Genomic DNA, 23,417 nt, shown 5'->3' on the forward strand with positions numbered 1-23,417 from the left:
TTGCCATATACCTAAATACATTCTAGAGAGATTATTTCAATGCATGTTGATTTCAAATGTTAAATCTATTTATTTTCATAATCATTTAGTTTTCAAAACTGAAGATGTAACCTTTTTGGGTTATTTTCATAAGATAAATCTATCAACCATACTATAGCTCCAGATGTAAAAATTCGATATAAGAAATAGCCATACTTGATAACTAAATATAAAATACATACATAATAGCTCTTTATTGGCGTTAAATTTAATATAAACTTAACATTTAATTGTTATTAATTTATATCTTTAATTTTCATGTTATCATTACAAACATTGCCCTTTTAAAATAATTATTTTAATATTATAATTTGTTTTTATAGATTTTAAAGCTTATTTGTAACAAAAAAGTAAATATAAAACAAATATAACATAGATATTAGCATTACGGTTCAGAATGGTGTTAGTAGCTGAAATTGCATCATTAAGTATAAAAATAATAAACGAGATTTCTATAGAGACTAACCTTTTACAATTATTTACGGGTGGAAATTTCATTTTTCCACGAATAGACAATTGCTGAATGGATGGAACTTTAAGGTACACGGTTACCTGGTTCCTAATTGACTGTTCAATTAGACCTTTTTTTTTTTTTTTTGAAGATTTTAAATTATGCATTTAGAAGCCTAAATGGAATCCTATTATTGTCTCGTGCCCTTCTCTCTTTATATTTTTATGAGAAAATTGCATAATTTAAATTACCATCATTTTTAATTAATATCTTTTTATTAATACAATCATTTAATTAAAAAATTTAATCAAAGAGTAATGAAAAAAAAATCCTAAGTACACACTTTTAAAAAGTATATTCACCTTCTTTCTCCATTTGAAAAAAAATAAAAAAAAGACCTAAACAATTTACTTTTAAGAGTACTTGAGTCTAAATTTTTATTCCTTCTTAAAAAATATCTTGTTATTAATGTAATTATTTAATTAAAAAGATTATAAATCAAAATAAAAAAAAATATCCCTAATGATAAAAAAATGCATAAATTTAAAATTTTACTTTTTATTCTTAATAAATATCCTTTTATTAATATAATTATTTGACTAAAAAATTATAAATCAAGAGTAAATAACAAAATTCTAACCATGTAATTTTAAAAATATTTGTCAAAATTATGCCAAAATTACCCCTAATGATAAAAGAAAAAAGTACATAAATTCTTTTTTTTATTCTTAATAAATACCCTTTTATTAATACAATTATTTAACTAAAAAATTGTAAATCAAGAGTAAATAACAAAATTCTAACCATGTAATTTTAAAAGTCTTTGCCAAGATTATGCCAAAATTACGCTACAAGGGCAGCCTGTAAAACAAGCGGGCCGTGCATTGCAAAAGCCCATCAAGCAAAACATGTGAAATTTTCGCAGCCGTCCAAAAAAAGCCGACGTCATCAACGAAACGAACCAAGCGTTCAAACTTCAATACACTAGGGCCTGTTTGTTTCCCTTTATTAAAACGTTTTTCACGTTTTCAGAGGTTAAAAAATTGAAACTGGCAGAAAGAAAGTATTTGGTCCAACACTTTATCAAAATTGAAAACAAAAGTGTTTTTGTATTTCTTCCAAAAATTATCACATTTTTTAAAACAAATTAAACTCGTTTTTATTTTTTCTCTTCTCCTTTTTCTACCCTTCACCGGTCTCGTTGCCGTTCTCTTCTCGCCCTCTTCTCTATTATCTTCTCGCCTTATCTGCTTCAGTCTTCTCTGATTTGGATTTTTTGTTAGAGTTTGAGAAGATCTCCGATTCTCTGCACCGCCGTACTCCCCCAAATCAACCGACTCTGCACCGCCCTAACTCCCCCAAATCAACCAAGGTATGCTCCCTTATCTGGTTATTGTCATTTTACCTAGAGTTTCTACAAAGTGAGTAGACCAGCCTTGATCTATTTTACATATATATAACTTACTGTTATGCTTTTTAGGTTTTCATGCTTCTTCTATCTATTTTCACCAAACTAACAATCTAAAAATAGCCTCCACTTGTGTATCAGTAGAAATTTTTAATAGTTTATTATAAGTTAATCTTTTTTCTTCGAGGCTTTATGTAATGAGAAACTATCGTTATGATGAAAAATGGGAGAGATACTCCAAACTGTCTTTTTTCTTTGATATCAGGCTTTATGTTTTATCTACTACGTCATTTGAATAGAACTCGTACTGTTGCTTAGTGTTAGTTGTGCTACCTTACGCAATGAAACATATGTTCAAAAAGTTAATTTGTTTCAGTAATATTTAACTGATAAATAAGCTCATACTATGGCAACAGCCGAGGCTTTGAAAGAGAATCCTACTACAAGTATTGAAACCTATATGAATTTGCTAAATGGGTACAAAAAGTACTTAGACGACGATGCGTATAATAAGACAGTAGAAAAATTGGCTAGTGACATTTCCTTTAAGAGGATGTTTGTGAAAATGCCTCCTCATCGTCATCTTTCATGGATTCAAAGGCTGTAATTTATTTGGGTTCTTTATTTGTGTTGTTTTCTTCATTTTTTTCCTCTCAAAGTTGTGTTTCTTATTTTAAATATTGTTGAACATACTGCATTAACTACCTATCGGACTTGTGTTCGTTAAACTTTATTATTTATTTCTAGGCGAATTGAGTTAAATTAGAGTTCTTTGTTTAATTAATTAATGTTATATAGATGCTTAATTAGTTCTAGTCATGTTTCTTTTTTTGGGTAATTCTATTGTTCTAGTCATCTAATTGTTATATATAAAAGATATCGAATGAGAACAATAGATGCACAAAAAATAAAAACATCTAAAATAATGGTCGACAATAACATAATGACATAATTAATTTTAAAAATCATCTAATTGATAAAATATGAAATTTATATATAAAACAATAATAAACTAAAATTATTCATTAAATAAACTTTTTTTTTACTAAATTATCTTATTTTAAAATTATTATTTACTATTCATTTATAATATAATTTAAATTATTATATTAATTTGTAGTGTTTTTATTTAAACTTAAATTATTATTTATTTAATATATTATTATTTTAAATACAATATTTTTTAAAAAATTAAATCACCAAACACAATTTTAATTTTTTTAAACTAAAAAAACTCTAAGAAGACGTTTGGTTCATGGATTATAAATTGGCTGGCAATTCGTGTTCGCAGGCCGTGTTCGGGCCGACACGATTACGGCACGACACGATTATAGTGAGCACGAACACGATACGATTAATAAACGTGTCAAAAACCCAAACACGAACACGAAACGCTAATAACACGATTAACACGACACGACACACGAACACGGTTACTAAACGTGTCGTGACGGGCCAACACGAAAAAAACACGTTTATGACCCAACTAGCAAAAATAGTGAAATTTTATATTGTATTCAAAACTATATTAATTGACTACTTAATATCACTTATCGTTAAAATCATGCATAATAACCAACACACATTAAAATATCCAAAACATCACTTATGACATGTTTCAAAACATGCCAATTACCAAACATCTAAAGAAGTTTGAAAACATAACTAAGTACATTTAAATAAGTTTAAAAACATAACCAAACATTTGAATATTTAAGTGCATAAAACATAAGATAAATATAAGAAAATGTCTTCTTTTTTTATAAGACATCTGAGAACAAAAGATCATTTATTGAGCATCTAAACGAGTGAATGGGGTATCTTTAATGAGGTGGATTTTGTGTTCATTACGCACTGCAGGGACTTTTTCAAACATTTTCACAAGATTAATAGAAGACATCTTTAGTGGAGTCAACACTTTGAATATGCACAAAGAATGACACATTCTACTATAGTCAATCAATCTACAGTCTTGGAAAAATGCTTCTGAAATAACTTATAGTCAATATAATTCTATTATATCAGACATAAGAAGAAGAGGCCTTACCCGGATGGGACCAGCAGCTATTAGTGGACCAGAAATGCCACCAATGAGCAGCTATTCAAAACTATATTAATTGACTACTTCATATCACTTATAGTTAAAATCATGCATAATCGTCAACACACATTAAAATATCCAAAACATCACTTATGACATATTTCAAAACATACCAACTACCAAACATCTAAAGAAGTTTGAAAACATAACCAAGTACATTTAAATAAGTTTGAAAACATAACCAAACATTTGAATATTTTAAGTGCATAAACATAAGATAAATATAGGAAAATGTCTTCTTTGAACCTTGAGGTTGAATGTCCAACTACGCTCTAAAAATCAAAATTAGTTTCCAGTTGCTTTAACCTATTCATGGAAAAAGAAAACATTTTATTAATGAAATGAAATTTATAGCTTAGGCATGCCACAAGGAAATTCTTGTTACCTTCCATTGCATTTGTGGTGTTGAGGTTGTGAGAATTTTAAGATGAACCAGTAGTGGGCTCATTGATATCCAAACTAAAAACATCTTCAGTAATTTCATCCACAGCTTCACGAATCGATTTGTTATTTTCTACACATAATAGATAACTGATATGGTTAAGACTTAAGATAACATAAGCTAAGACAGTAAATAAACAAAAAAAAAAACAAATATACCTTTATCTCCAAATAGTCAATCCCTGTACACACCAATGCCTCAACTACGACAGGTTTAAGTGAACTCCTATATTGATCCAATACTCACCCTCCAACACTAAAGGCATATTCAGATGCTACAGTAGATATTTGGATACTTAGGATATCACGAGCCATGTAAGAAAGCTCCGGATAGCGAAACTGATTTCCTTTCCAAAATTCAAAAACATCCAACTCAACACTCCCTTGTACTCTTGACTCATCCAAATAAACTTCTAACTCTGATTTCTACATAACAATTTGCTCTTAGCTTTCAAAGTTGTTGAACTCCTATAACCACAAAGATACAAAACAAGATGAAAAAGACAAATAAAGAACAATTAGTATTCATCAATGAATGTTAAATTAACAAAATCAACATATAAATATTTATAAACATATATACCTTCAATACTTTGGTTTGCCTCTGTAAAAACTTGTGTGCTGAATTTTTAGCAATAGGAGTAGGAAGTGAAGTCACAACATTTATTGTAGAAACCTTGCCCTTAGAGTATTCAGTAAACAACAACTCCAAATTTCTCTTAACTTCTAAAAATTGAGGTGACCCTTTCATTCCATAAACATTGCCATAAGCATAATCTACAAAATTCAACTTGTGACGAGAATCAAGCACTATCGCAATTGCCAATATCAAACTGAAATCTTTCCAATACTTCTCAAACTTGGTAAGCATTGCTTTTGCCATAGCAGACAAATATGTATCTTCACTTGTCTCAAATTTCTTCAATGACAAATAACTTGTGTACACAGTTGGAAAGTACAAGTTTGCAGTGGGGTATTTAGATCCTGAAAAAACACAAGTTATATTATAAAAAGGTTCCAAAAATTCACAAATTTTCTCGGCCTTTTCTCATTCATATGGATTAGGACAGTCCTTATAATTAGAATCACTCAATTCTAAATAACAAAATGCTCGTCGATAATACAAGACACTGTCAAGCATGAGGAATGTTGAGTTCCATCTTGTAGGTACATCTTGCCTCAAACCTCTCTTAGAATCAAGACCCACAAGATTTACACACTCTAAAAACTTCTTCTTTCTAATTTGGGACCCTCTTACATATTTCACACTCTCACGAATCTTTTTAACCACTGATATAATATCTTTCAACCCCTCTTGCACTACAAGGTTCAAAACATGTGCACAACAACGAATATGAAAAAAAGAACCATAAAAAATAAGTGCATTGTTTTCAACCAACTGATTCTTCAGCAGATCAACAAACACATCATTAGCAGAGGCATTGTCCAAAGTAAGAGTGAAAACCTTGTATTCAATTCCCCACTCACACAATAATGCAAAAAGCTTTTCAGACAATGCAATACCAGTATATGGTGATGGCATTAAGCAAAAATTCAAAAGCCTCTTTTGCAATACCCAATCTTTATCAATAAAATGGACAGTTAATGACAAATATCTATCTGTAACTATGGAAGCCCACAAATCAGATGTCAAACAAATTCTACCGAGGCTCAACTCCAACATAGATTTCATTCTTGCTTTTTCTTGAGAAAACATTTTTTGGACATTTTAAAGTATTTCTAGTTACTAAAGTTATCTCAGGATGCAAATATTGGTAAGTCACCCTAATAGCTTCATATTCAACAAAGGAGAATGGAAGGTCATGCAAAATGATTGTTGTTGTTATCATTTCACGAAAGTGTTCAGCATCAAACATTTTTGCACTCAACGCTAAAGTCCCTTTGTCTTGTGATATCAATAGTTGGCCCACGTCACACGTGTCTCTACGTACACATGATTACATGTGACGTCGCATGCTTCCAGTCTCATTCTTGCTATTAGCCATATATACCATACCACACTCCTTGCATTTGGCTTTTAGCTCCTGATCTGCACCCATTGGAAGCCTTTCAAACTGGTTCCAGACAACAGAAGTATGCTTCCTTTTATGTTTAGAAATGTTGGTCGGATTCTTGGAATTAGCTTCAGGCTCAACATCCGCCTCCAACTCCAATGCAATAGGTGCATCACCAGTAGCAACAGCGGATGCGGTAGTGCTGTCTGACTTTAAATTTACTCAAACATCATCTTGCAAATCATCCATCTACAAGTCAAAGAAAAAATAAAGATCATCTTGTTTCTTAGCAAAATCAAGCAGAAAGACATAAAGTTATTTCACAATTGAAGCTACATATTTACTTCTCATGACTCCAAACCAAGCACGTCAAAAACACCATCTTGCAAATCATCCAAACCAAATCAAGCAAGTTATTTCATAATTGACTGCTTCTAGAATGACACACTTTTTTTTTCAATTCTATTATTCATCACCACATGCATAAAAATATAACAGCTACAAAATCACAAGCATATTATCAAAAGCTGATTTACTTTACGCTTACAGTCATAGCTAAGCATCAAAGAAGTATTATGGAGGCATATTTTGGAGCCACTGCAACTTTGTCCAAGTTTTGGACTATACTCAACAAGATTAATTCCTCAACAAGTTTGAAGCAGGAAAACAAGATTAATTCCTCTAAACCGCACCTAAAGAGAAAACACGGTTTTCAATTATCCCTGCAACAAAAGTAAAAGCCAAGTCTAACTACAAAGCCACGGTTTGGATTTTGGAGCGATCTGGTTTATTTGGCTCTGCGAATGAGGCACCTAAAGAGAAAACACGATTTTCAATTTTATCATTCTATCTTGAATTAATGGACCAAATAACATGCTCTACTATAAACATCTATTGTGGATTCCATCAATTACTAATAAAGCCAGTAGCTTTTGATCCAAGATCCAGTGTAATAGAACATTTTGCACATCCAATTTCAAGCAAATCACTTGTATTCTTGGGAAATCGTGACGCAAAATGCCTTGAAAAACCCTCCAAAATAAGATTATAACAGAATTTAAAACAGCCAAACAAACTTTGATGAGCAGAAATAACCAACAACTTCGAAAGCTGAGGAAATCATTTGGTGGGCAATACTCAGAAAGACAAAACCAATTTTAAAAAAAGAAATAGGAACTGTGAAGATTGAAGAAACAAACACGACCCAATGTAGAAGTGATTTGCGCTTAATCAGATAAAAGTAACACACCTACGCTCGAGAAGCCATTTCGAAAACAAACTTCTATAACTGTTGCCAAATGGTGAAAAGATGCCAAAATTCATAATCACAATAATCAGAAGAAATTGAATGCGAAGGAGGAGCGAGTGAAGCGTGAAAACTGAGGCGGATGAGGACTGAGGTAGTGAGGACTGAGGCGGTGAGAACTGAATCGAGTGATGATTGAGGACTGAAGTAGGTGAGGCAATGAGATGAGACTCGAGAGAATGAGTGAGAGAACTGAGGCAGGGCAAGGACGGGAGTTTGACACTTAGACTTAGGGTTGTCTAAAAGTGTGTGTGTGTGTGTGTGTGTATATATATATAGATATATATATAGATATTAAACGAGTCGATCCAAATCGTGCCGTGTCAGCCTGATAATAACACACGTTTACTTAAACGGGTTAAGTGTGCTAAACGGATTAGCACAAATCCAACCCATATATTTTCTTGTTATTCGTACCAACCCATTAACAACCCAATTAATAATCATGCGATTCAAACTCATTTATCTCGTGTCATTTCATCATGTCATGTCTAAAATTGTCAACCCTACTTAAAATCATAATAATATTAGAACCATTTTTAATATACGTATATTTTTAAAAAAAAAAATATTATAACGAACCATAAATCATAATTCGAATCAGCATACAAAACCTCCAACCAAACAACTCTTAAATAAAATTACCAAACACACTTTCATTATCATTTTCACTAAAAAAAAATCTCTAAAAAGACATTTGGTTTATAGATTAAAGAATCATGAAATTAGAACCATTTACAATTTACATGTATATTTTAAGAAAACATTATAACGAAATGTAAATCATAATTCAAATCGGAATACAAATCCTCCAACTAAACAACCCCTAAATAAAATTACCAAACACGTTTTCATACAGAACACAAATCATTATCATTTTAAAAGCAAACGCACCCATAAGCAATTAGATCGCTAAAACAAGACTTGGATTAATCACCAATTAGGATTTGGCTTCATCGTATTAGAAATAGGTTCCAAAACAATAATCCTCCTATCAAGGACACAAGTTCCAACTATTGAGAAATCTATACATCCAAGGAATAAAATGCCACGACCTATATCAATCTAAGAACTATGAAAACCATCAAAAGACTTTACTAAAGGATTTAAGCACGTTCTCCACGGATACGCCTGGCCAGCTGAATGTCCTTGGGCATAATGGTGACCCTCTTGGCGTGGATGGCGCACAGGTTGGTGTCCTCGAAAAGCCCAACAAGATAAGCCTCAGCAGCCTCTTGAAGCGCCAGAACAGCATGGCTTTGGAACCTCAGATCAGTCTGTTACAGCGACCAATAAACAAGATTATTAGAGATACAATGATAAAAAACATAATCAAGCCGTATATTATCTGATTATTGAAAAAACAAATTGTAAACACTGATCTATTATATACCTTGAAGTCCTGAGCGAACAATAAACTAGATTATTAGACGATACAACAAGTAAAATTTTTTGGAATTGAAAAAAAAAAAAAAATTATCGTATCGAATCTCATTTTTGAAAAAACAAATTGTCAACACTGATCTATTATATACCTTGAAGTCCTGAGCGATTTCACGAACAAGACGCTGGAAGGGCAACTTGCGGATCAATAGCTCAGTGCTCTTCTGGTATTTCCTAATTTCACTGTAATAACATAATTAAGACTTGGGTTAGAAAAAATGTTATAATTAGAAGGAATTGGGAAAAGTTAATTGAGACGTTGAAATTACCGAAGAGCAACAGTTCCAGGGCGGTATCGGTGAGGTTTCTTGACTCCACCGGTGGTAGGAGCCGATTTTCTCGCAGCCTAAACAAGAATTTTAGCAGACATAAGTTTTAAAATCCGATTTCGAAACTAACGAAAACTCAGGTAAGAGTCGCGAAACCCTAAAACCCATTTTGCGACACAATCCTCCATGGATATCCCGAGATAAACAATAAGAAAGTAAAATCATCAATGCGAAATCCATGAATATTATCATTCTAAAGAAGAAAGACTTCCAAATAAGCGATTTCCAATAGACAATCCCCCTTGAGAAAACTACACTAAAATCTGAAAAATAAAAACTGCGAGAATCGAATTCGAAATCCAGGTATTACACACCTTGGTGGCGAGCTGCTTCCTTGGAGCCTTTCCTCCAGTGGATTTGCGGGCAGTTTGCTTTGTACGAGCCATCTCTTCTCAGAACAAAGGCACAGAAAGCTTCAAGAAATCTGCAAATCGAGAAACAATTTAGAACCCTGTCTACGAAAATCTCCCAAATATTACGAAACCCTAATTCCAAAGATCGATCAAAATAAATAAATAAGAAACGAAGAGCGTAGGAAAAATTGAAGCGAAGAAAAGAGACTACCGAAAATTAGGGTTTGAGGAATTGGTATTACGTAAGCCGATAGAGCGCCAAGAAAAATATTAGAAGACAAATGAGGAAGAAGATATTGTACAGTTATTTATCTAAGCAGGGGCAGAGAGGGATTAGGTCGGTTTAATAGGGGAACGTGGAGTTGAAAGTCTCTAACGGCATTTTTGCAGAGAGAATATGGAAAATTTGAAAAGTCCTCGATCCTAGTGCTTATGTTTGATTGGTTGTTTCCTGTTGTTGCGGATTGCCAGCGTGGCTGAGTTGTGCTTTGTCTGTGAGACAAATTAGGACCGAGTCCGGAGTTAAGTTATGATTGACTCGGTTTGGTTAAGTAAAACGAGTGGTCTATCAGGGAAAAAAAAAAAAAAAGGTAAATCGAGTCGTCGCTTCTTTCAATCCTAAACGCTGCGTCTCACTGAGTAAAATATTTTTTTTTTTCGCCAGCGTTTTCAATTTCTTGAATTGCTTTTTTTTTAATATGTTTTTTTCTGAGAAAAATAATTGCTTTTTGAATATGTGAAATTGTGAATGATTAGGGAAAAAAATAACAGCATGGCACATTTAACCAGAAAAAAAAATTAGTGAAACAAATTAGACTATAAATTATTTAAAAGTACATTTAGGAAACTAGTATTTAAAAAAACATATTTTGGAGTAACTATTAAAAAGAAAATAAAATGTCATATTTGAAAAAAATTTAAAAAGTATAATCGCATTTGATAAATTTTATTTCATAAGTACTAGTTCCAAAAAAACTAGCAACATATGTCTAAAATCTAAAAATTTTAAAAACTTACAAAAACAAAGGGATTAAAATGCACTTTTTTTATAATAGATCGAAATATAATTTCAATCGCACACGTTTGAGTATTATTTATATATACACAACTATAGCATACTTGAGAAAAGCAATTTTAATAAATAAATCATATAGAAAATTAACGAAGAGGTGTGTTGGGTTAGATCTCGTCCCTTTATTACTTATGGATTTAAATTTTTTATCTAATTGTGTCATATTGTATAAAAAATTTGAAATGTTTTAAAAGTAATTTTTTTATACTTATTATAAGATGATGTTGTATGATTAATTAGTTATACGATAATTGAGACAAAAAATCTGGATCCAATATCCATAAGGTGGAATTAGCATGTAGAGTAATCCCAATATTTTTTGCATCAGTTTAACAAGGAATATCGAAGCCACAACAATGTGTAAAAAAAACTCGCCGCATTTAGCTTCAACGCCCACCCTGCTTCGTCTCGCTCCTCCGTTCCTCTGAACAAAGTTTGGAGGTCCGATGGAGGGCAACAACAGAATAGGCTACGCCTGGGCTGTCTCCGCCGGACTCACCGCCGCTCTTGCTGCCATTTCTGCTAAGCGCTTCACTTCTCAGGTTCCTTTCAATTCACACTCTCAGATCCCTAGAATCACTCCCAATTCAACTGCATTTGAATTTTAATCAGCAGCGCAAAAATTTTAATTACCAGAACTCTGATTTGAAAGTTTCCCTTACAATATTTTTCAATTGTTATCGATTGCCCTAGAATTAGCGAGATCGTTGTGGATTCTGGAATTACTTTGCGATTTTAGAAACTCCGTTATCGTAACATTTGAAGGAATAAATTAAGCAAATTTAAGCGTCGTTCATTCCACCGAATTAAATTTTTAATTTCAATTTTAATACAATCAAAATTGAGATAAATTTCTGTTTCTTTTTTTTTTTTTTTTTTTTTTTTTTTTTTTTTTTTTTTGGTTTAAAAATTTGCGTGATGAAAGTAAAAATCTCCAAGAAAGGAACTATTTTTGGAATTGATTTGAACAATTTTGTAATTGTACAGATTATTAGGTATGGTTTCGTGGTATTATTCAACGCGACAATGTGGGGATGTTATATCAACAGCCTTAAAGTTCTCTCTTCTCTTCAAGCTACGGTGACGAACTTCGCCACTAATTTCCTCACTTCTGGTCTAGCTGGATACTTTTTGTTTGAAGAAGCATTGTCGTTTCTGGTAAGTCGGACATATGTTGTATTTAATGATTTCCGAGCAGAAGCCATTTGAATCGAGATTTTTACTATCTTTTGTGCTCTGTATGAAAAGAATGATGGTGGCATACCAGATATGGATGCATGGCAATGCTAAGATATATTTTGACGGAATGAACGCAAGAGAGTTCCTTTTCTTTTTTTATTTCCTTTACTTAGTTAGGCCTCTGTGAGGAATTAGAACAGGGGATTTAGGCACTTGTTTGGAAGGCTTTACATTGTTTCAAGCTGACTTTTATGCAATAAAGTCTAAAATAGGATCTAAAAGTCGTTTTTTCAATCTACTTGTATGTAAATCCATTACAACATCCATATCGTATCAAACTGTGGAGTCTTGGAGATTTTTTTTTTTTTGTCCGATGAGGAATTTTGAGTGGTCATGGCACATATCTTTGCTTTAACAATAGTAGGGTTATTAGCTTGAGTTTTTAATCTCGTTGAGAAGATAGTAATTGTCCTTCTCAAAAAGTTTTTTTTTTTTTTTTTTTTTTCGTTTTTGCTAATATCAAAAAGTTTGGTTTTCTTATTTACGTACTTATTGACATTGTTACACTTTGCAAACCTGCTAACAAATCGCGTTTTGTACTTTTGTAGTGGTTTGCAGGAGCTATGCTTATTGTGGTTGGGGTACTAGTACTAAGTAAATCGAGTATTGAGTGGAAGGGAAGCACAGATTAATGCTTCCGCGTTCTACTTCTCCATTTTGATTAACTAGTGAAATGAGACCCTTTTTTTTTCTCAATATAATGAAACGAGGAAAGAGGGGGAAAAGTATGATTATGTACATTAACTATAGAGATGCTATTGCTTCTGTGTAATTTTAACACTACAAGTTTACTAGGAAGATCTTTTTTCCCAAGCCACCTTGGTCCATGGCAGTAAAAGCACATATGTTCGTGCAAAGGAAAAGAACGTCAATAACGAATAAAAAAAAAAAGGAGAGAAAAACAAAATCATGATTTGCCAGCTTCAATATGACTTGATATCGAAATTCTGAAAGGGTGTTGGTTAAATGTTAAGTACTATCTTTCCAATTTAGTATAACTTGAGCCTGTTTAGAGTCTGGAGAGTATTGGATGGGATTAAACTTTAATATTGTCTTGGTGAAAATTTTTAGAGGATTGAATTAGATAAACTCTTATTCAGTTCATGCTCGAATCGATAATTTTTAAAGGACAAACCATTGCTATCCTCTATTGATGCATGGGATTAAATACAACATACTGCTAAATGTGAACAATTTTAGGGACTTATTTGTAATGATTTATAAAGGTTTTGTTATTTTTTGTGTTTAGAATTTGAGTTTTGTTACAGTAAAAAGCTCTCAGAAACAATCACATCTAATTTTTTTACTACAGTAAAAAGTTCTCACATAAAATCACATCTTAACTCGAATTAAAAATTCAAATCAGCAAACTAAACGGACTTAAAATCTACGTTAAACTATAATTTTACAAAAGTGAAGAGGCTAAAACGTAAACTAGACTTTAATAATTTTTTAAATTATATTTTTGTCTCAAATTTAAAGAGTTACACTTTAACCCTAAATTTTCAAAGGAAAGACTACATCCTAATAATAAAACACCAAATATGGAATTGGATTACACTAAGATTGCTATTTTTTCTCATTACTCCAGTCCAATCCCTTAAGGCTATTTTACTCAAATTCAATATTGTCCTGTCATGCACACCAAATGAGCTCTAAAGTATTGTACTGTTGTTATTGTGTTATGTCGGGTTTAGAGTATATCACTAATTAAGAAGAAAAAAAATATTTACAACGCTCACTTAAAAGAGAGAATCTGTTTTTCTGAGTGCTGCCCCCCGTTTCATTTTTAAGTGTTGGTTTTTTTTTTCTTTTTTTTCTCTTTTCTTTATAGTTTTTTCTTTTTCTTTTCTTTTTTTCATCCCTTACCTTTTTATTGCATTTTTTAACCTTAAATAGGTTTTTTTTATGAGACCCCCCTAAACTTTACGTGTTTTGCAAATTGGTCCCTAAATTAAAATTCTTGGTAATCAACCCCTCTGATTTCAAAATCTGTTGAATTGGTAGTCCTTTTAATAACATATGTTAAATACTAAACAGATTTAAGAACGTGATCTGCACGTGAGTAATCTTTTAGGGGTATGCCAGGTCTTTATTATCCCGGTGGGAATTAAACTTTTGAAACAAAAAAAGAAAAAAAATTAAAACACAAATCATAAAAGGCCCATATCTTGTTTACGTTTGTCGTACCATACGATGTGTTTGGGTAGAGGGGAAGGTGGCGTGCAGCGACGCCGGGATTTGGAGTGGAAGGCTGCCGTTGCGACACCAGAGTTTGACGGAGGAGTGGGCGGCGCAACGACGTGGGAGGAGGCCATTGACGACCTTCCTAAAGCCCCTGAAGATCCGGACATGGTGTCTGCAATTTTCAACAGATTGAGGACCAGTAGCTCTCCCCTAAATTTTGTTCCCACCACTTTCTTTATGACCCATTTCATACCAGAACAAATCAAAAGTCTGAACAAGAGTTTCTGGTCTTCCTCTTGTCTGGGCAGCTGAAGAATTGTTGATTTGAATATGTTGAAATGGTTTTTGAGTTTCCTTATTTCTTTGATGAAAGTGTGAAATTGACCAGTTAATATTTAGAGAAGAAACTTACAATTGCTTTGTAATGATGTTTGTTGGAGAATTCTTTACGATTTTTGTTTCAATTTTTAAAGATGTTGATGTTTGCCCATTTGCGGTAGCTTTCTTTACGAATCTGGTTTCAATATTCAAAGATTGGAGCAGAGAGAGAGAGAGGAGGAGGTTTTTTTATTTTTATAAAAAAAAGTACATAACAATTTTTTTAGAAGCGAATTCCTGTCTTGCCCCCCATAAGTGCAACATGTGAGTCAGTTCGTCCGTGTTTTTTAATAGTTATAAATTAGAGTGGCGATATGAAAAATTGTAAGTTTAGGTTGTTAATTGCTAAGAATTTTGGGGCATGTTCATTTACACTTAAATTTTAAAAAAATTAAATTTAAATTACAACTTTATTTAAATTTATGTTATTTTGTAAAATTTGAGTTTTAACTTAAGTTTGGAGCTAAAATTTGAGGGCTTATTCTTTTGCATCTAAACTCAAAAAAGTTTGAACTCAAGTTACAATTTTATTTAATTCTTTTGTAAAATTTGAGTTTGAACTTGAGTTTGGGCCAAAAATTAGAGTTCAAGTTCTCCCTTCAACTCACTAAACTCAAACTCAAGTTAATGAACAGTATTTTTTTATTCTTAAAAACGTCATAATTTTTTCGTTTTAATTCTTATTGAGATGATTTTTTCCATGCGTTCACAACGAAGAGGCGAATAAAACCATACTCATATACCCTATTAGAATTTTCCATCACCATTGAGTTTTTATTAAAATACTATCCAAATACAAATTCAAGTTTTGACCCATCCAAACACAAACTCAAAAAGATTCACGTCTCAAACCATAACTCAAATGTACACAACCAAACAAAAACTTAAGTTACAACTTCAACTTAAGTTATAACTCAAATTTAATGCAAAATCTACACTCAAGTAACCATAACTCAAAAATACAAACAACAAGCCATGAGTTTAAGTTCACCCTTCAACTCAAGTTCATAAACACACATTCAAATTAGAGTCTTAACGCAAACTATACTTAAATGCACATTAACTCAAATCAAGATTTGAACTTATTCATTTGTATTTTTTGGGTGCAAATGAACAAGCCCTCACCCTAACTCAAAAAATACAAATGAACAAGCCCTTAGTTCATAGACCAATTTGCATAACACGTGATTTTTAAGGTGGTCCCACAAAAGGTCTTTGGGTATGTTTATTCACACAGCTCAAGTCATTACTTGAGTTGTGTATGTGAAAGAAAAATATTGTAGTAAAATAGTTGACTTTGAATTTTTATAAAAGAAAACACTATAATAATATGACTTGAATCATAAAATGACGAAAACCTTTATTTTTATGTACTTTCAAATATATCCCTATAAATATTTTTCTTATTGTTATTTAAAATGTTATTTTTTAATTACTCTGCTAAATTATTTTTTTTAAATGTATCCCTACATAAACATCTTTTACTTGTAATTTTTATGACCATAGGTTCTGTTCATTTCACCGATTCGAGTTTAGAATTCTAGTTTTGCTACAGTAAAAAGCTCTAAAAAACAGTTACATCTAATCTTTTTGTTACAGTAAAAAGCTCACACATAAAATTATATCTAAACTCGAATTAAAAACCTGAACCAGCGAACGAAACAGACCCGTAAATTACCATTTTAGTTGTGATATATTTTACACAAATTTTTTTCTTAAGTTTTTTTTTTGTTTGTTTTCTCCTTACTTTGTTTCATTTTTAAATGAGTGAAGCGCGCGTTTTTTGACTAGTTTAGAAATAAAAGGAGAAAGAAACAAGCAAAAATGCTCGTCGATGACTTTGAACGTGGTCATGTCGTCATGGCCGTCTTTGTCAACCGTTTCTTTCTTTGTCTTTGCTCCAACATCCGAAAAAAAGAACACAAGAACACAACAATAGATTGAATTACCTCTAAATTATTGATTTAAGTATTTTTTTTCTGCTGAAAAGATCATTTGATTAATTTGTAATAAGGAACGCGGGACTTCTATGCTCATTTAATATAATATCATTTAGGTAAATAGATTTTATAGTGAGAGAAAATACACTAATCACCTCCTCTATTTGACCTAACGTGTCCTTTGGGAAAATTTTCGTTGTACAGACGTGCGCAAAAGATAAATAAGAAAAAGAAATAGCTTTTTGCACGAATCTCGAGGCTCGATAAATTGACGGCTGAAACGTAGAGAGAGCCCATATCCGAAGTTATGCACCCCTCCTTAACATAGTCCCGCTCCGCTACTTATTTTAACAAATTTTCTTTTGAGAAAAAAAAAAAAACCTTTTTTAATTCATTTTTGAAAAAAAAAAGAACAAGAAAAAAGAAAAAGAAACTGTGCAGACAGAGACAGGTAAAAACCCCACAAGACCACCCCACCCTTTTTTCCTTCTGTACACCACCCCCCCCAAAAAAAAAAAAGTGGAAATTCTCCCTTTCCCTCTCCACCAAACCCAAACTGTTCCTTCCTCAGATTTTTTTTTTTGCTGTTCCTGAGCTAGGGTTTCGGCAAATCTCTGCTTGGCTCGCTAGTAGCTATTATTCGCGGTAAGTTTTTGGTTTCTCTTCATCTCTGCTTCCATCATGGCTCCTATGGCAATTTCTTTTTTCCTGTAATTTTTCTGATTATAGTCAACTCTCTGCAACTTCCAGAAGTCTACCGAGTTTTGTTCGTTTTCTGCTCTGTCTTTTGCTTGTTTCATTCTGTTTCGAGTGATTTTGCTGATTTTGTTTGCTAATTGCTCGTATTAGTGTCTAAATGAGCTAGCTATTTAGAGTTTGGGGCTTTTTGATTTCTAGGGCATTACTCTGTTATAAAAAGTTTGCTTCTTAGGAATTCTGATCGCTAAGGTTATGGCGTTTCATTTTTAGCCGTCGGCTAAGAATTCAAGCTCGATTTAGGTTGTGGCTAGGACTTTCTTTGCATCTGCACTTGAACTGCTTAGTGGTCTATTTGAGGTACAAAATTGGTGTTGAAAGTACTGTAAAGCGTTTTCGTATCGTCTTTGGAATGTAGTTTTGAAGCCAAGATATTAGGCTTTATCATCGTCTTTTGCTGCGATGCCAAAATGATCCTTTTGACTGGCAATGCTTACGAAAATTTTATTCAAGAAATTACTTCGTTTTTTTTTTTTTTTTGGGTTTTTAATGAAATTTTGTTGTGACTAATAGTTCCATTTTAAATACTAAGGTAAGGCTTAATTGTGATGTTCATTTCAGTACGATAGTGCAATAGATTGTCTTAAGAAGGGCTAAAAACTTGAGTAATCTCTATGTAATTAGGTTACAGTTGCTGTAATAGATTATGATCTCTTAGGTTACAGTTGCTACTGCTTTTGTCCTGCCATGTATATGGCACTATGAAACCTTTGGGTGCCTCTTTTTTAGCATCAAGTGTGAATTTTGATTTTTTTTCCCCCTTTCTCAAAGAGGATATATTGTGGAACAAGAAATGAATATCTATAACTCTTGGAAAGTCTCGCTGTTTGTCCTTCATTCTAATTTTTCTTAAAGCATGGAGTTTATGCTAGTATATCTATTTGGTGGTATGTTCGTGAGCCATCAGTATTTATATGAAGGAATCTCTTCAGGTCGTTGAGGACCTCAAAACAACACCCCTTTTAGCCAAAATGTAAACATAAGAACGTTTATGTCTATGTCCCCAATACAAATTGTGGTATAATATATTTAGGGACCGGAGAATATCCTATTAATCAGGATAATTTATAAAGATTTGGTTTTAGCGTACCTTTTATTTTAGTTGAGCTTCCTTAGTTTCCTTATTGAATTAGGATTGCACGTCTTGAGCATTTCATACCTACAGCTGAATGGCTTACAGAAAATGAAGTTCTCTCTTTTTATTATTTCTTTCTCTACCTAGTTCTTTAATTACTTTCTCTCTTTTTTCCTCTATACATATTCTCACTTTCTATTTGTTAAGCGTTAGTCAGATTATATTCCATCCAACAGAATTCTCGCTGATTTAATTGCAAAGTAATAATGTGGCAATAAGTTATGAATGTTTCTGTTTTGACTGATCAGTAATTCAGTATAAAGAAAGTCATATCTTTTTGTGAGTAAGGTACTCATTTGACTGATCGTTATTGCACCTTTGAGTTTCAGATGGACGATGGGGGGCATCGTGAAAATGGAAGGCACAAAGGAGATCAGTATAAAACAGCTCAGGGTCAGGTATGTGGAAGCAATTTTCATATGATAGTAAGAAGTAACTTAATATAATGACATTTGACGTTATCATGTTAAAAATAGATGATTTACACGGGTAGCTCCCCCTCCCTCTTCTGAAGAAGTTATCTTATCTGATGATGTTTGTTGACAATGTTGATATTGCAGTGGATGATGCAACATCAACCATCTATGAAACAGATAATGGCACTAATGGCTGAAAGAGATGCAGCTATTCAGGAAAGAAATTTGGCCCTTGCAGAGAAAAAGGCTGCGCTTGCTGAGCGAGACATGGCATTCCTCCAGAGAGATGCAGCAATTGCTGAACGAAACAATGCCATAATGGAACGAGATAATGCTGTTGCAACCCTTCAGTACCGGGAGAACTCCTTAAGTAATGGTAATATGTCTTCATGTCCACCAGGATGCCAAATTTCACGCGGGGTAAAGCATATGCACCACCCACAGACGCATGCACATCACATGCAACACGTGAATGAAGGTTCTTACGCTACCAGGGAAATGAACACAACAGATTCCCTCCCAATATCACCAGATGCTTCGGATGCTGCAAAGTCAAGGCGGGGAAAACGAATGAAGGAGGCCAAACCAGTATCACCAAATAAGAAGGCTTCAAAACCTCCAAGAAAACTTAAAAGGGAGAGTGAGGACTTGAATAAGATGGCATTTGGCAAGGCACAAGAGTGGAAGAGTGGGCAGGGTATGGTTGGTGGAAGTGATGATTTTAACAAACAGTTGGTCGTGTCAAAGTCCGATTGGAAGGGTCAAGACCTGGGGTTGAACCAAGTTTCTTATGATGAGTCAACCATGCCAGCGCCAGTTTGTACGTGCACTGGTGTCATACGGCAGTGCTACAAATGGGGGAATGGAGGTTGGCAATCGTCGTGTTGCACAACTACCATGTCAATGTATCCACTACCTGCAGTGCCAAACAAGCGGCATGCCCGAGTTGGAGGCCGAAAAATGAGCGGAAGTGCTTTTAACAAGCTGCTTAGCCGGCTTGCTGCTGAAGGCCATGATCTTTCAAATCCAGTTGATCTCAAGGATCACTGGGCCAAGCATGGGACAAACCGCTACATCACGATCAAGTAGGAGAGAAAATATTCATTTGGGTTGGAGGAACATAAGGTTAAGGGAAAGGCACCTAGTAATCTGATACGCATTCTCAAATTTTTGACACGAGCCATGAAGGATGTTGTTGGGTTTGGTCAGGTTTCTTCGCAAAGTCAATTTCTCACCTCTCCCTTTCCTCTCTGCTGTTAACGCTCAGTTCGGGTTCAATTTTAAAGCAACTGACGAGGGCCTCTTTCTCATTTGGTTCACATTAGAAAGGATTTTGTTAAATTCTTGATTGGCTTAGCAACTGGCTAAAATCACAATGGGTCACAATTCTGTAAAGAACTTACAAGTTACAACGCGTAAGCTGGGACCAACTATTATTTATTGGAACTATCTTACCCTATATTGTCATGTACTTCTAATGAACCATCCGTGGTATTCCTTGATATAACAGCTATTAATAGGTGCTCGAAAGCAATGACGGTGAATTTGTAGGTGTAAAACAATTCTACAAATCCCGTTTCAGTTGTGTGAAATTATGTTAATCCCGTTGTTACTTTTTAATTCAGATGTAGCTATCAGTAGCGAACCATCTTTTATCTTGCATTTTTTTTTTGGGGAATTACAAATCTTTCATCTTTATTTTATATAACGTTCTACAATCTAATTTGTTCACGAATGTTTTCACTGAAATCCCAAACTCTCACAGAATCATCTTCACAGTTGTCTTAAGCTCAATTAACTATGTCAAATTAGATGAGCAGAGAAAGTCCAAATTACAAAAGCACATTCTACGAAGACACGATTTTTGGATTCTAGAAAACACAAGAAAAAGAAAAATAAACTTAACATAAAAAATCTCATACAGAAAATATATAGATTAAATTTTATATATTAGCTGTGTCAGATCACAAATTTTCAGCACCCATAAGTCAGACAGGGATAACTGTAAATTAATGGTCTCATCATTCACAACAGTTTCTAGCAGCAAGAACTTACTCTAGGAAAGTAACACACGACAGTTTTTTTTTTTTTTTTTTTTTTTGGAAAAGTAGACAGATGATTGAAACAAGAACTGATATGAGAAAATAAATAAATAAATAAAGGAGCCTCAGACCGTCCTAGTTCAATAAATTTCGACACTAGTGCAAAGCTTACAACTCGCACTTCGGTCAAAGAATATTGCATCATTGGCCAAACACGAAGGATTATGACAATGACCAACAAAAAAAAAACAGAGAGAGAAAAAAAAAAACATTGCAAGTTACCAATAAAGAAAAAGAAAATATAATTGGAGGGAGAAAAAAGAAAAAAAAATCGAGAGAGAAGCATAATTTCACGTGCTCGAAACTCAGAGAAAGAGAAAGAGGCATCAGATCTTCCTATTCATTAAATAAATGAATCAAAATGCCCAAGAATCATAATCTGAGCATTCAACAATTCCAAAGATTCATCATTTGGGCCTCGTCGATTTGAGATCTTAAAAAGGAAATTCTTTCTATGAGAATTTAGGGCTCAAAATATCAAACGAGAAAAGGCAAACAACATAAAAATCATGGACACAAATGGAATAGAAAGAACTATAACAAGACCTAAACCCAAAAGCTCGGCGATTATCGTCTAATCGAAAAGCTGCGACATAAAGATCTCTGGAATTGTGGAAGAAGGAGACGGCGATTATGAGACTAGGGTTTTACAGAATGGGTCGCTTTATAACGTTCTTGGCTTGGGAATTTAGCCATGTGGGATGGGATCGTCGTAAACGGGAAGTGGATCTGACGGCTATCATTTGATTTGAGATGAGAAGTGCATCGGGATCTGAAATATTATTTTATTTGACAGGCGGCGACAGATAACGTGTCAGTTGATTTGTGTCGTTTGAATGTGGCTCTGTTGACGACGTGCCGTTACTTCGTTTGAAATAGACAATAAAATGATTTTATTTTTTATATGAAAATAAAAATAAAAGTATTTTTAATTTTAAATAAAAATTATTTTTAAAAATGTATTTAGTAATTTTATTAAGATATTATTTTTATTTGGATGTGGCTCTGTCGATAACATGCCGTTACTTTATTTGAAATGGGCCGAAAGTATCAAAATGATTTTATTTTTTATATGAAAATAAAAAAAATATTTTTAATTTTAGAGAGAAATTATTTTTAAAAATGTGTTGATAGTTTTATTAAAAAATTATTTTTAATATAAAAAATTTATTAATGTCTTTTTTTTCTCTCTGTTTGAGAGAGGAGAAAAAGAAAATAAAAAATAAAAAACGATTAAAAGTCATTTTTTATTTTTTTCTCATTTTACACTAAACTAAAAAATCATTTTCATTTTTATTTTTTGTCTTTCTTGTGCCAAACGCCGTTTTAAAAACGTTTTCATTTTTTTTCTCAAAAAATGTAAAAAACAAAAACAAGATCAATTTCAAACAGGCGTTTAAACGACTTGTTGTTTTCTTACTAAAAGAGAACGAAGTAATGATCATATTTTTAACTCCATACCTAAAATACGTCGTTAATTAAACAATATTATTTATCTACTTATTTATGATTATTGAGATAATATTATTCTAAATATATTTTTCTTGCATGGGTATAGTTATGATTTTGTATAACTAATTCTAAAAGTGGTTAACAAAAATAGAAATATCATTACAGAATATTTTACCGATTTATGTACAAAAATCACAATTTATGGGACATTTTTTAATCTATTGTATAATAGACACGAGCCTGTATTCCGCGCGTTGCTACGGAATACAATATAAAATATTGATGCATATTAGATCTATTCGCAATATAATGTTGTATCATGTGAAGGATTTAAGATTATTACAAACATATTTACAAATATATACATATACAGTATTGTAATTCAAAATATATTTACATGTATATACAAACGTATATATAATATAAAACACTGATACTTATTAGATTCATCGTGCTCTTCTTTTTAATTGGAAGATAGGAATGTTAAGAAAGAAAAATCAGTGAATGTAATATTTAAAAAAGTTGACAAACTTTTATTTTATAGTGTAAATTAAAGGAGCTAAAAACATTTATATTACCTTGTCGAATCTGATGATATCATATGTATTCATAGCAATATTCAGACAACCTATGCAATACATTAAAAATCAAAGTTTTTGTAACATCATCATCGCTCAAGTATAAAAAATGTGGGAAAAAAAATTATAGCAAATAAAAAAGGTAGAATTCATTTGCCAAAAAAAAAGTAACATGTACATATATAGATTTTATGGAAGAAATTTTTTTAGAAAAAGTTAAACTAAGAACAGGTAATTAAAAAGAAAATATATACAGCCAAAAAACTATTTGATCAT

General features: G+C 32.6%; 4 protein-coding genes and 3 non-coding genes across 9 annotated transcripts; 2 read left to right on the forward strand and 5 right to left on the reverse strand.

Moving 5' to 3' along the window:
• The first annotated feature begins 1,674 nt into the window (after nucleotides 1-1,674).
• Nucleotides 1,675-13,113, forward strand: LOC21402338. Of its 3 annotated transcripts, none has more exons than XM_024171402.1 (4): nucleotides 1,675-1,862; nucleotides 11,287-11,500; nucleotides 11,946-12,116; nucleotides 12,746-13,113. In XM_024171402.1, exons 2-4 carry the CDS (start codon nucleotides 11,405-11,407, stop codon nucleotides 12,827-12,829), a joined length of 351 nt encoding a protein of 116 aa, XP_024027170.1. In that variant the 5' UTR covers nucleotides 1,675-1,862; nucleotides 11,287-11,404; the 3' UTR covers nucleotides 12,830-13,113. The 3 variants fall into 3 exon arrangements, with proteins under 3 accessions (XP_024027170.1, XP_024027169.1, XP_010105255.2); XM_024171401.1 differs by lacking the exon at nucleotides 1,675-1,862 and adding an exon at nucleotides 11,015-11,055; XM_010106953.2 differs by lacking the exon at nucleotides 1,675-1,862 and having other exon boundaries at nucleotides 11,236-11,500.
• Nucleotides 4,851-5,321, reverse strand: LOC112093277 (zinc finger BED domain-containing protein RICESLEEPER 1-like). The gene is made up of 2 exons (XM_024171404.1): nucleotides 5,024-5,321; nucleotides 4,851-4,908 (listed from the first exon to the last, which is right to left on the reverse strand). The coding sequence occupies exons 1-2, from the start codon at nucleotides 5,309-5,311 to the stop codon at nucleotides 4,885-4,887; spliced, it is 312 nt and encodes a 103-aa protein (XP_024027172.1). The 5' UTR covers nucleotides 5,312-5,321; the 3' UTR covers nucleotides 4,851-4,884.
• Nucleotides 8,616-10,244, reverse strand: LOC21402337 (histone H3.3). Its single transcript, XM_010106952.2, has 5 exons — nucleotides 10,098-10,244; nucleotides 9,848-9,957; nucleotides 9,474-9,550; nucleotides 9,297-9,387; nucleotides 8,616-9,038 (listed from the first exon to the last, which is right to left on the reverse strand). Exons 2-5 carry the CDS (start codon nucleotides 9,917-9,919, stop codon nucleotides 8,868-8,870), a joined length of 411 nt encoding a protein of 136 aa, XP_010105254.1. The 5' UTR covers nucleotides 9,920-9,957; nucleotides 10,098-10,244; the 3' UTR covers nucleotides 8,616-8,867.
• Nucleotides 13,114-17,002: 3,889 nt separating the features above from the next.
• Nucleotides 17,003-20,669, forward strand: LOC21402340 (protein BASIC PENTACYSTEINE6). The gene is made up of 3 exons (XM_010106955.2): nucleotides 17,003-17,347; nucleotides 18,923-18,991; nucleotides 19,154-20,669. Exons 2-3 carry the CDS (start codon nucleotides 18,923-18,925, stop codon nucleotides 20,096-20,098), a joined length of 1,014 nt encoding a protein of 337 aa, XP_010105257.1. The 5' UTR covers nucleotides 17,003-17,347; the 3' UTR covers nucleotides 20,099-20,669.
• A 292-nt stretch (nucleotides 20,670-20,961) lies between these two features.
• On the reverse strand, nucleotides 20,962-21,042 carry LOC112093289. Its single transcript, XR_002902988.1, has one exon. It is a non-coding gene; the product is annotated as a small nucleolar RNA R38 (small nucleolar RNA).
• Nucleotides 21,043-21,173: 131 nt separating this feature from the next.
• On the reverse strand, nucleotides 21,174-21,260 carry LOC112093291. The gene has a single exon (XR_002902990.1). It is a non-coding gene; the product is annotated as a small nucleolar RNA snoR20a (small nucleolar RNA).
• A 174-nt stretch (nucleotides 21,261-21,434) lies between these two features.
• Nucleotides 21,435-21,518, reverse strand: LOC112093290. The gene has a single exon (XR_002902989.1). It is a non-coding gene; the product is annotated as a small nucleolar RNA snoR64a (small nucleolar RNA).
• Between the last annotated feature and the right edge of the window lie 1,899 nt (nucleotides 21,519-23,417).

The sequence above is a fragment of the Morus notabilis genome, unplaced genomic scaffold (assembly GCF_000414095.1).
Source record: "Morus notabilis unplaced genomic scaffold, ASM41409v2 Scaffold262, whole genome shotgun sequence".
NCBI lineage: Eukaryota > Viridiplantae > Streptophyta > Magnoliopsida > Rosales > Moraceae > Morus > Morus notabilis.